Below are 13,385 nucleotides of genomic sequence, written 5' to 3'. Positions count from 1 at the left end.
CTTGGGTCGGCCCACTGAGAACCGAACGTGGCAACTCCAACAGCCTTACCGCGGGAGACGACGGCAGGGAAGAGAAAAAGACATTCTGGCCTTCCATTACAGTGAGACTCCAAAGACGTACAGGTATGTAGGTTAATTGGCTGGGTAAATGTAAAAATTGTCCCTAGTGGGTGTAGGATAGTGTTAATGTACGGGGATCGCTGGACGGCACGGACTTGGTGGGCCGAAACGGCCTGTTTCTGGCTGTATATATATGATGTGATATGATATGATATGAGGAGTTGACTGGAGGAGACTCACTGTGACGGATGTTTCTTTTTGTTTGATTGTGTGTGTTATTGCTTATTTTTATTGCTCGTTGTTGGAATGTGGGTAATCTTTCATTTCACTGCACATTTATGTGTATGTGACGAATAAACTTGACTTGACTTGAGGTTGTAGGATAATTGGCTTTTCCAACATTTTCAGGTTTCAGGCTCGCTGCAGCGCCTCCCCTCCCCAGCAGGGGGTGGCCCTGAGCCGGGCTCGCTGCTGCAGCGCCTCCCCTCCCCTCCCCAGCAGGGGGTGGCCCTGAGCCGGGCTCGCTGCTGCAGCGCCTCCCCTCCCCTCCCCAGCAGGGGTGGCCCTGAGCCGGGCTCGCTGCTGCAGCGCCTCCCCTCCCCAGCAGGGGGTGGCCCTGAGCCGGGCTCGCTGCTGCAGCGCCTCCCCTCCCCTCCCCAGCAGGGGGTGGCCCTGAGCCGGGCTCGCTGCTGCAGCGCCTCCCCTCCCCTCCCCAGCAGGGGGTGGCCCTGAGCCGGGCTCGCTGCTGCAGCGCCTCCCCTCCCCTTCCCAGCAGGAGAAGCTTTGGCGGTGATGAAGGCCACGCAAAGACTCATGAAGGTGTTCGTGACCCGTCGGATCCCGCTGGACGGGTTGAGGACATTGACCGAGTCCGGAATGTGAGGACATGTTGACGGCTAAAGCGCGTATCGGGTTCATCGCGGTTCCCGTGGGAAGGACAAAGTTTAATCAAAGTGTAACTGGGGCCACTTGGTGTCCGCGGTGACGATGACCGAGTGTGAGTGTTAGTGGAGCAGCGAGCCCGGCTCAGGGCCACCCCCTGCTGGGGAGGGGAGGGGAGGGGAGGGGAGGGGAGGCGCTGCAGCAGCGAGCCCGGCTCAGGGCCACCCCCTGCTGGGGAGGGGAGGGGAGGGGAGGGGAGGCGCTGCGCTGCAGTTAGTGGAGCAGTCCTGGCGTTTACTGGGAGTGGGTCGTCCAGCATTGAGCGCTGCTTTAAGGAGAGTGGGCCCTTGTTGAACAATAATACTCTCTCCACATGGAGGCGCCCCTCTAGATATTGCAATGACTCTCGGTCCTGCATGTTACCCTGGCCCATGTACTACTGCAGCAACTCTGCAAACGTGGCCTCTTTACAGGATTGGTCGTGGGGTTCAGGCTATTGACGTGCTGCATGTGTTCTGTCTATTTAATGAGAGTGGAGGCCAAAGATACTAGAGGAGCAAGACGGACCACTCCGTTAACTGAAGTAAACGTCCGCCATTTTAGTAAGCAAAACGCAGTGCAATCAGTGTTGTGGGGGAACAGTATGTGTGATTATTATACCATTAAAATGCAGAATATATCTAATCTATCAACTCACATCCTCCCATCCTTCCTCCCCAGCCCCCTCTTTTGTGCAGTTTCCCTTGTATTGCTCTAACACACACTCTGCACAAATTTAATACCAGACGATAATACTTTATTGCCAGATCAAGTCTACATTTTTTCTTGCATCTCAGCAGCTCCACTTGCAACATCAACAAAGACAAAGAATGTAAGACAAGAAACGAGGATACATATATTCACCATAACATTACAATCACAAATGATGACACATTCAAGACCTTTCAACGTACATTTGATCTGGGATTAAGTTCTATGTTTAGTTTCAGGATTGACTGGTGCACAAAAGAGTGCTTCAGTCTAACCTTATTAAATCTTGGTACCCTATACCTCTGATTTGATGGTAACAATTCGTATTCACTGTTCAGGACATGGTCGGGGTCAGAGACAATGTTGTTGGGCAACCTTAGCATGTTATTGTGGTAGGCTGATTCATAGAGTTTCTCAAGGGGTTGACCGACGATCTTTGAGCAGATTTTCATTTGGTGGAGCAGTTTTGACTTTAAAGTGGTGGACAAACACTTGTACCATGTAGTATTACAATGTTGAAGAACACTCATAATCACAGAAGTAAGGAACTAAAGAATAATTTGTCTACTCGCCCCAAAGGACCTAAGGTGGCGGAGAAAATAAATTATTTGTATTGTCCTTTTGCAGACAGATTCAATGTGGTCTTTCCAGGATAGCAGATGGTCTGTCATCACACCCGTATTTAAATGAACACACCTGCTTGATCTTTTCATTATGGATAACAATAGAAACTATATGAGAGTCAGATGGTGAACCAAATACTATTTCTTCTGTTTTCTTTCTATTAATCTCAAGAGCATTATTATCACATATATATATATATATATATATATATATATATATATATGAATGTGTGTTTGTGTGTGAAAGGCAAGATAAAGATAAATAGATTTCAAAGTTCCTTCTCATGGATCAGAATGAATGAATGAATGAATGAATAAGTTTATTGGCCAAGTATGTGCATATATATACAAGGCATATACATGTGCCTTGATGCTCCGCTCACAAATGACAACACAAACATACAGTTAACAATTAAGAATAAAGTATCAACACATCAAAACAATAAGGATACAACATTACGGTCTAAACATGTGGGTGAAAATAAACCAGAGCAAAAAAGAGACTACAGACTTTGGTTATTGAGTAGAACTAGTACTCGTGGAAAAAAGCTGTTTTTATGTCTGGCTCTGGCTGCTTTGACAGTCCGGAGTCACCTTCCAGAGGGAAGTGCTTCAAAGATTTTGTGGCCAGGGAGAGAGGGGCCAGAGATGATCTTGCCCGCTCACTTCCTGACCCTTGCAGTGTACAATTTGTCAATGTAGGGAAGGTTGCAGCCAACAACCTTCTCAGCTGATCGAACAATCCATTACAGCCTTTGGATGTCGTGCTTGGTGGCTGAGCCAAACCAGACCATGATGGAGAAGGTGAGGACGGACTCAATGATAGCAGTATAGAATTGGTATAGCAGAGGAAGTACATCCTCTGTTGGGCCTTTTTGACGGTGGTCTCCCATTTAAGGTCCCTGGAGATGATGGTTCCAAGGAACTTAAATGACTCCACAGATGTGACTGTGGTGTTGTTGATGGTGAGTGGGGGGAGGAGAGGGGGAGCTCTTTGAAAGTCTACAATTAGTTCCGCTGTCATAAGAGCATTGAGCTCCAGGTTGTTGCGATGGCACCAGGATGCCATCTTTGACTTAGAGCAACGCTCTATTTCATCTTATTTTTCACATGATGTACATAAACCATAAAGGCGATTCGACCTTTATGGTTTATATATATATATATATAGTTTTTTTCTTGTGATTTCCTCTAATTATTTGTTTAGCAATCTTTTTCTTTCAATCTCTCTCTCATATATATATATATATATATATATATATAGATAATAATCAGTCATGCACACACGTCTTAGCACATGGTTCTCCCTATCATGATCACTGTTCTTTCACATACATTTCATTAGGGCCTACATTTTAAAATACACATTCGCAATCAGTGACATCAAACTTATTTCCAGGAATCCTGATATTGTGAATAAAATAACTTTGAACACATGTCAAGATATTTGTTTATTCCATATTAGTGTAATAAAATGTAATGCAAACATACCAACACTGATACAGAAGTGCTAGCTTTAGACATGAATAATGTACATTGCTACCATAGTTTAGTTTTGAATGTAACATATAATTGGGGTCGGTGCAATATAGTGCTAACCCTCACTTTTGTGAAAAATTAGTTACATGCATTAACACGATCCTTACCCACTACCATTTTCAAATGTGAATATCTCATAACGACACATTTGTGGGTTGGCAGTATATTGCACTAACCCCCTCAATTTTAAATTATTCAAAAATGAACTTCATAAACAAAGATAACACTTTTTATTTCTGTCATTCATGGTAAGATTTCCATCATTAGTGTGCGAGATATACAGGGTTGCACTGTTTTGCATATCAGCTAACCAATGAAAAGATCAGGTCCTGATTTATACCAGCTCTTCACCTCCCCCCCCCCCCCCCCCCCACTTGTCTGAAGAAGGGTCCCAACTGAAACATCACCCATCCTATTTCTCCAGTGATGCTGCCTGACCTGGTGATTTACTCCACCACTGTGTCTATTTGAATTAGATTCATGCTTCTGTACCACATCAGGCAGCGTTGGTCATTTTAGTGGCTGTCGAGGGTTTTAACTAATCAATTCACCAATCCAAATTTTCTTGGCTCTAAGTATAAAGTTAAATGTCTTTTCAATTATATTGTGGATACAGTAGAGTTCTATTCTTTGCAAATGCCTAATCTCTACTTCCATTACTTTTTAAAATGTAGGACAAACAAAAAGAGATACAGCTCATGGAGGAGAAATTAAAATTAATAGAGAAAGCAAAGAAGAACAGTTCATTAAATATGATCAATTAGCCTAATACAGAGTAGATCCCTAGTGCAAATATTTAATCAGTAACATCCAAAGTTTAAAGATCACAAAGCAGCAGCTCTTCAAGAAAGTTATAAATGTCAACTGTCAACTTATCCAAGAAGTTGACAAAAATAATTGTTTGCAAACATTTTATCTACGAAGAAATCGCAGACAGTTGTGAACACTGCCCACTAGAGAGTTGTGAACACTAGGTGGCTAGGGTGGTAAAGAAGGAATGCTTACCTTAATAATTCGTGGCATTGAGTATAAAAGTCGGGAAGTCGTAATGCAGCCGTGTAAAACTTTGGTCAGGCCATTTAGAGTATTGTGTGCAGTTTTGCTTGCTGCACTGCAGGCCATCCCCAGGTAAAGAATGGATTCTGTTTTTACCTCTGACGGTTTTCCATCTGTCCGTTATGTCCTCAGGCTGGAAAATGCACAAAATCACCTGGAAGTAACTATTCCTCTACAGTGTTGATATGATTGGCATCAGAGACATAAGCCTGATTACAAAGAACAATGACTGGGGGCGTGCCCAACCTAGAGATGGCCTGCATGGTTTCCGGCTGTATATATATGATATGATGTGGAGGTTTTATAGAGGGTGAAGAAGTGGTTCAATAAGATGTTGCCTGGGTTGGAGAGTATGAGCTATAACGAGTAGATCATTAAGATGTTGCCTGGGTTGGAGAGTATGAGCTATAACTAGTGATTTGACAAGCTTGGATTGTTTTCTCTGGAACGCTAGAGATAGAAGTAGATAAAATTACGAGAAGCACAACCGGGTAGATTGTTGGAGTCATTTTTCTCAGGTGGAATTATCAAAGACCAGGGGGCACAGGTTCAAGGAGAGAGGGGGAAAGTTTAAAGGAGATTACAGGAATTGATATTCCAGTTGAAGAGTCAGATCATGTAGAATGGAAGCAGATCCTTGGCCCACTTGCTTATATCAACCACTCACTTACATCTAACCCAGATCATTTCCATTGAAATGTATCTACATCCCATCAACTCCCCCACAGTTTTACCATTCACCAACACACTGGGAGCAAGTTGACCCACCAGTCCAAGTGACTTTGAAATCTGGGCAGTAACGAGAGCTGATAGAACAAGAGTTTCACATTGAGGTCGTTCAATGAATGATCATTGAGTCTGTTTTCCTTGATGCAGCTTAACCTGCTAAGTGTCTTCCAGTGTCTCCTGCTTTTATTGAAGGTTATAAAAAAACTGGAAGTATTATTCATTCTGAAAGCACTGTTTCAACGAGTATGCGACAACTTTGTACAAATATAATCCCAAAACATCAATGTTTAATTGTTCCAATAATGGCTGAATTAGGCAGTTTTGCCTATCTAGCCAGTGCTAGAAAGAGCTGTTGCCATGGCCCTATTCTCCTGCTCTGGTAATTTATGGTAACTTTATTCAAAAGTTAGGCAAGATTCTGCTTTTTGTGCTGTTCTCTGGTTGGGCACCTAATGTCCTGACAATTTTTCATATCTTTAAACAATACAAAATAGTCTAATCTGCCTTTACGTTATTCCAGAGATGCTGCTTGACCTGCTGAGATACTCCAGCATCTTTTTGTTTATCCTTGGAATAAACAAGCATCTATCTATTCAGAATGTCAAAAGTTTTTTTTGACTCATTGAAAAAGCTGCAGAAAATACTAAGAGCTTGTTAAGTCAAATCTTGTCCTTCTCTTGTCTAATATTGTAGAGGACACAGTGCAGTGTTTGGGATCCAGTATCTGTCCGTTCACAAAAGCCCCACTTTCAGGTCAGTCAGTCGGACAGAGATCGCCAATCAGTCTGCTGGGTGCTGATTAACTATCAGCCATGTGCAGTCAGGACATCTTGGACTTTGGAACAATGTGTGGCCAAAGGCAGGGTAAAGGTCAGATGTCACTGGGGTCACGGTAGAATCCAGCAGAGAAGTAGTGACCCCATAAGGAACAGGGTCCAGATGCACTTTGCATCCCTAGGGTGGCTGCCATGTCCAGGGACATCCTGCCTCTGATGAGTTGGCATTCCTCTAGATCAGCGGTTCTTAACCTTTTTGGCCCCACGTCCTGATCAGACAATCTTGGTCAGTACCATGACCCCCGAAACAAAAATTGGAAAAAAACCCAGCCTGATTTATGAAAACATGTCGGCCAACACTCAGTCCATGAGATGGGATAATTTCATTTATGACCCCTTCATGACCCCTGGAAAACTCCCAAACGACCCCCATGGGGGTCACGACCCCCAAGTTAAGAACTGCTGCTTGAGATAAAGGAAATATAGCTATACCACTGATTGGCACCCGATGGTCTGCCACCTCCTTTAATCTACACAAAATTACGATACGGAAACGATTATTTGCAGCTGCTGTATACCTGAGTTCCCCGTGTGTTTATTTTTCCACTCACTGTCGAGTTGTGGCCTCTCATTTCCTCTGTCCATGCAGTCCTTAAACTCCCACCTCCAGCACCCAACCCTCACACCCCCCTCCATCTTTACCTGTTGGAACTCCTGAGCAGCTGGCTAGGCAATCGATACGTAGTGCACAGCTGTGTCTCCCACCCCGTGCGGTAACTCAACCGTGCACGGTTGCCGCAGTCTCCAGCTGAGGGTTGTCGCAGTCATGGCGACGCAAGGCTGAGGATCGAGGAAGAGGATCTATCCGTTACGTCCCAAGGAAACCTGTTTTTCATGTTTTTGTAAAAAAAATCTGATTGGGGTGTGTATGAGCCTCGGGGCTGTGAGTTGCCAGATTCTAGATTAAGTGAGTGGGCCCGGCTCAGGGACAGACGAAGAGCAGCAAAGCAGTCCCTGCACAGCGGCCAGGCTTGGGTGTTTGTACTTCAAATTGTGTGCCAGTGGCTCTGCTCGCGTGTCTCCTGTCTTCTCCCTTGTTCTCTGGATAAATCAACATGTCAAGCAGGGACAACAACCTGCATTATTATTATCATTAATTATTATTACATGACCTCTGTTGGTCCGGCTAAACGGATAATCCGGCAAGGCTCCGGAACCAAGAGTGCCAGAAAATCGGTGCTGCACCTGTACTTTATCTGGTGTAGGGATGGATTGTAGATGCTGGTTTACACGAAAGATAGAGATAAAATGCTGGAGTAACTCAGTGGCTCAGGCAGCATTCAGGCCTGGTCTGAAGAAGGGCTTGACCCGAAATGACACCTATTCCGTTTCTCCAGAGATGCAGCCTGACCCATTGAGGTGCTCCAGCATTTTGTGTGTATCTTCTTTATTTGGTGTACTGCCTTTTAATTATTTGTAATATTGTTTAGTATGTTTTTAGTAAAATGAATCATTAAACATTTCGTAGAGTCATACAGAGACACAGAATGGAAACAGGCCCATCGGCCCATCTACATACCGACCATCACCACCCATTTACATCGATCCAACATTAATCCCATTTAAAAATTCTCCCTGCATGTCCATCAACTGGCTCCAGATTCTACTATCCACCTTCACACCAGAGGCAATTTATAGAGGCCAATTAACCTTCTGACCCACACACCTTTGGGATTTGGGTGGAAGCCCACGTGATCACAGGGAGAACATACAAACTCCACACTGACAGTGCTCGACGTTTGGATCAAACCCAGGTCTCTGGTGCTATAAAGCAGAAGGTCTACCTGCCGCGCCACTGTGTCACCCCACATTTAGCCCATTTTTATATCATTTAATTCTTTGTTTGCCAGCGACCTTTAAAAGCTCCTCACACACTGCCCACTTCTGTTGTGTTTCAGCTGCAACGTTGAGCAATGGGACTCTGAGGAGCCAGTTCCAAAGGAAGAGCTGCTGAAGGGAGTTGCGGGAGCTCAGGGCCTCTACTGTATGCTAACGGATAAGATCGACAGTGAGGTTTTGCAAGCGGCAGGTAGGCCACTGATGTGTCATAGAGATAAACTCCAGATTTGTACAGGAGAGTAGCATTTTATTCTAAGCACTTTAATTTTCCATGAAAAGGCAGTAATTGTTTTTGCATCTCCAGTGGAATAGGAAAGGAGACATTTAATCCAACGATTAAATAAATGTTTGGTTTTCTTTTGTCGAGGAGCAGAGCAATGCTGCAGCATTTGCAGGGCTGCTCTGTATATTCCTGATGAAATGGTGGAGGGTGAGAGGGGACGGCTGTACAGGGCTCTGCTCTGTTTACCCGCTACCGTGAGCTGGGGCAGCCAGCTCCTTGCCAGAGATATTCCTGCAGGTGTCAGTGGGTGGCGGGAGCAGTGCTGCATATCTGAGCTGTTTGTTCTTGCTCTGTTCCAGGGCCGTGTTTGAAAGTCATCAGCACGTTGTCTGTGGGATTCGACCATCTTTCAGTGGGAGAAATTAAAAACCGGTAAAACAACTTATTACTGTTAAAGGTTAAAATGGGCAAGGCTGTCAGCTACGCAGTGCGACTGCCACGTCCTTTACCTTGCTGTTGAATCGGACGTGGGCAAGAAATGGGATGCTCTTTCTGTATTGTCAAATGGCCACCTCGTGCACTACTTCCCTCTTTTGTCACTTAATCTCTCCTGCCTTCTTGCTTGTTGCTGACTTTTCCCAATTCTGGTGAAAGGCCATCAACTTGAAATGTGAACTCCCTGACCTGCTGAGAATTTCCAGCATCCACAATGTTTCTGTCACATTTAAGCCCATTGATATGGTCATTTGAACAGCCAATGTGTGCGGCTGTAGTGTTGTAGCTCCAAACCCTGGCAATTCTGCCCATTTACAGTGGCTTTGAATACCTGATAATTGAAGTCCCAGTCTTGGAAGCAAAGTTGCAAAAGCTACATCATTCATCTCCAGAAACAAATTCTGACCTCCTTTAGACTTACTGGATTATGTGAATTTTATTTTTTTGGTTGGGGTAAGAAACAAAGTGTACACAAAGGTGAGAAACAGGATTTAAATACCTTGATGTTTGGCTTCTTAAACACTCCCAGAATAGATAAAACACAGGATGGATGCAGACTAATGTTCCCCTTGCATGGTTCTATCCTATAATTAAAGGACAATTTATTTATGGGAATAGATATAATATTACATTTTCTTCTACTCAACATAGTATTCTCTAAAGCCAACCTTGGAACCTTTGTTGAAATTGTCTAGCACTTTTCAATATCTTGCTCTAAAATCCTTTCATCTTTCTGAATGAGATTGCTTTTATTCATTTTTAATTGTTTCTCAATTGCCCATATCATAGATAATAGAAGAAATGGCTGTGCTACATTAGGAGATTACATTAAAAGTCTTGAAAAGCTACTTAATAAATATTTATCCATAGAGTAATATAGTGATATCGTGATAATATAGATAATATAGTGATATCTCCTCCACCCACGAACCATCAAACAGCCATGGTAACTCCATGATTCTGGATGTAATTCCACAATTGTGCTCAAATTAGAAACTAGGTGTAGAGAAGCTGGCCACAAATTTAATTTGTGATCAGGTAGCATTCAACTAAAATACCAATTTTAATTTTTGAAACATTTGTTTTTTGTAATGTAAACCAGACAGAGTTCTCTCCATGGAGACTCGGGTCACTGGAACCCAGATCTATTTCTTGTTCTCTCTCCTTTTATTCCTGTACTACTCCCTTTCATTGGCTATTCTGGCCTGCCATGGTGCACAGTCACTCTCTATGTTGTCATTGTCAATGGTGTGTCTGATTCTTTTTAACTTATGTCTCAGTTTTAAAACTTATCTCTGCTTTGGAAACAGTTTCAGGTCAAGTGCTGCACCCTGATCATTCGATAGTGTTCTCTGGTGATTCCACTTGCCCACTCTCCCCCATCCATTACTTTAACAGTCTACTGTGTTCCTGTGTTTGAAGGGGGATCCGCGTGGGCTACACTCCTGATGCTCTGACCGATGCCACTGCTGAACTTGCTGTGGGTTTGCTCCTTGCAACATCTCGGCGATTGATAGAAGCAGCGGAAGAGGCAAAAAAGTAGGTGGTGATCAGAGGAAGATCAAAGTTGTTGAAAAGTCGGTTAATTTCAGAGGGTCACTGTCTTGTTTGTCTGTTTCAGTGGAGGATGGACTGCCTGGAAACCCGTTTGGATGTGCGGCTACGGATTGGCTGGGAGCACCGTGGGAATTGTGGGCCTGGGAAGAATAGGTACACCCAGAAGAAACGGGCAACTGTTTGAAACGTGACAAGAAAATAAAAATGCAGAATTCTTAATCGTTGAGCAAAACCATCTCATGGCTCAGTTGGTTTCTGGTATCTCAGTGCTGCTCAAATCAAGTGAAAGTCCAATTGCTTTCTTTGCCTCGACTTCGCTTATTAAATAACCAAAGAATTTACAAGTGATGTCCCTGAGTTTATAGAATTGGTAGCATTTTGTTTTATGATTGTCATTATTTTGGGTTGTACAACGGTAGCAATATAGTATTTCTAAAGAGTTGTTATTTCAGATGGATTTTAATGGATAAACAGCCCTGGACAGTGCTGAAATGTTCAGCATCTGTGCATTAAGGAAGACGGTTAAAGTGCCTGTCTGTTGGTTTCAACGCCGGCTGCAACAGATGACTGCTTTTGGAAAGAGGTTGCAGGAGGAATCACCTCCTACAATAATCTCTTTTTGGTGAGCTGCCTCCTTGTCAACAAAGCACAGACAGTCACCGTGATACAAAAGAAGTCTGTGTTACAGAGTGACAAGCTCTTTCTGGCCTGGCTTTCCCTCATCCCTCGCCTCTGCCAATTCCATTGGGTAACCAGGTCGTGTCAACAAGCTGCAGTCTGATTTTCACCCGTGTCCTCCTTTCTGTGCAACAGAATCATTAGTGAGTTATGTTAATCCTGTTGTTAGAACAGTGATCAGTATGATTATGTCTTTCTTCCAATTAACATGATTCATCACCAGGCATTCGCTTAACAAAGACGATCCTGAGTTCAGGACTTGTGTAGATCATGTAGCCTGGCACACGAGTGCTGGCTGTTGGGTCAAGAGTGTTTAAGTGTCATGTAACAATGAAATTCATACAGCTGCACAACAGCTCTGGAAACACAGTCCTCAATAGATAACATTACGAACAAACAAAGATTATTTAATTCAAAAAAGCAATATTAAATTAAAACTACACAAAAGCCTGATCTATAATGCTTTTTATTTAGTTTGCTGTTAATGAGCTTCCTCTGCACAACCTGGCTACAATGGTTGCCTGCATTACAAATACTACATCCTATAGTGAGATGCAGAGGATGTGAGAATTGACGTGCACAATATTTATTTTATAGTTTTTTTTAACACTCTGCTGTTTCTTAGGCCTTGCAACTGCTCAGCGACTGAAGCCATTTGGAGTGAAACGATTCCTGTACACAGGACGACAGCCCAGGCCAGAAGCTGCTGCCAAGATACAGGGTGAATACGGTAAGAAGGGAATTTAGGAAATTGCTAACAGCCTCATGTCCAACTTCTGTATCACATGACTCCATGATTTTTATTCGTACTAGAAAGCTACTTATTTTCCATGTCAGTGTCTGTCAGGCTTTCCTTTTCTCTTTTATCCACAAATCAATGTGTTCCCACCTTACACAGTGACTTTGAACGGATTGGCTGAAGAATCAGACTTCATTTCTGTATCGTGTTCCTTCAGTCCTGAAACCAAGGGCATGTTTAACGGGGACTTGTTTTCCAAAATGAAGAAGACAGCAATATTTATCAACACAAGCAGGTGAGTGACATCATGTCAGTCCTGTAAATTCGTCTCAATTTATGTATCACAGAAGCCAATTTTAAGAAATCTTTACAGAGCTGTGTACATGTAATTTTCATGGGACCTGTTCAATATTAATCTGCACAAACATCTCATTCAGTGAGTGGCTCCCAAAGTCCCCAGTCCTCGTGTTTTTACATCTGGATCTAGGCAGGATAATTGATAAATTCTTTGCCATCGTTAGTCAACAGTTTCTACAATTGTTCTATTGTGTGACCAACAGAATGATAGAAACATAAAATTCTTAAGGGATTGGACAGGCTAGATGCAAGAAAAATATTCCAGATGTTGTGGTCCAGAACCAGGGGTCACAGTTTAAGAATAAGGGGTAGGCCATTTAGGACCGAGATAAGGAATAACCTTTTCACCCAGAGAGTTGTGAATCTGTGGAATTCTCTGCCACAGAAGGCAGTGGAGGTCAATTCACTGGATGTATTTAAGAGAGAGTTAGAAATAGCTCTAACAGAATCAAGGGATATGGGGAGAAAGCAGGAATGGGGTACTGACTTTGGATGATCGGCCATGATCATATTGAATGCCGGTGCTGGCTCGAAGGGCCGAACGACCTACTTCTGCACCTATTTTCTATGTTTCTATAGATAGACTTTGGTTTTTTAAAAAATCTTTTTTATCTAGCATCAGTAATATTGTCTCAGAAGGTAATCTATATGTGGGGCTACAGGAGATAAACGAGATGTTAAACAAATATTTACCATCTTTCTTTATAGTGGAGAAATATGTGGATGATGGGGAACTGGAAGGTTAATTGTGTTGTCTTGGGGAGAGTCCACTGTGGAAGATGGATGCGGGTGGATTTACAACGTATTAAGTAGATAAATCACCGGGACTTGATCAAGTGCATTCTAAAACATTGTAGGAAGGAGGGAGGAAATTGCAGGGCCAAGATATTTGTATTATCAATAGCAGTGGGTGAGGTGCCGGAAGACTGGAGGGTAGCTGTATTTAACAAAGGCTGCAAGGAAAAGCCTGGGAACCACACACCAGTGAGCCGTGTCAGTGTGTAGGGAGGAACTGCAGATGG

At 43.3% G+C, this 13,385-nt stretch overlaps 1 protein-coding gene across 1 annotated transcript in view; it reads left to right on the top strand.

The window, feature by feature from the left end:
• Nucleotides 1-730: 730 nt before the first annotated feature.
• The window catches only part of LOC144591947 (glyoxylate reductase/hydroxypyruvate reductase-like), a 20,929-nt gene continuing 8,274 nt past the window's right edge, over nt 731-13,385 (top strand). Inside the window, exons 1-7 of the mRNA XM_078396000.1 lie at nt 731-938; nt 8,374-8,504; nt 8,897-8,969; nt 10,455-10,571; nt 10,654-10,742; nt 11,893-11,997; nt 12,166-12,301. Of these exons, the coding sequence (XP_078252126.1) occupies nt 853-938; nt 8,374-8,504; nt 8,897-8,969; nt 10,455-10,571; nt 10,654-10,742; nt 11,893-11,997; nt 12,166-12,301 (737 nt within the window). The 5' untranslated portion in view covers nt 731-852. The remainder of the gene's footprint in view (nt 939-8,373; nt 8,505-8,896; nt 8,970-10,454; nt 10,572-10,653; nt 10,743-11,892; nt 11,998-12,165; nt 12,302-13,385) is intronic.

This window comes from Rhinoraja longicauda, chromosome 3 (assembly GCF_053455715.1).
Source record: "Rhinoraja longicauda isolate Sanriku21f chromosome 3, sRhiLon1.1, whole genome shotgun sequence".
NCBI classification, from domain to species: domain Eukaryota; kingdom Metazoa; phylum Chordata; class Chondrichthyes; order Rajiformes; family Arhynchobatidae; genus Rhinoraja; species Rhinoraja longicauda.
Note: the sequence above shows the minus strand (reverse complement) of the source record. Positions and strands in the feature narration are given on the sequence as shown.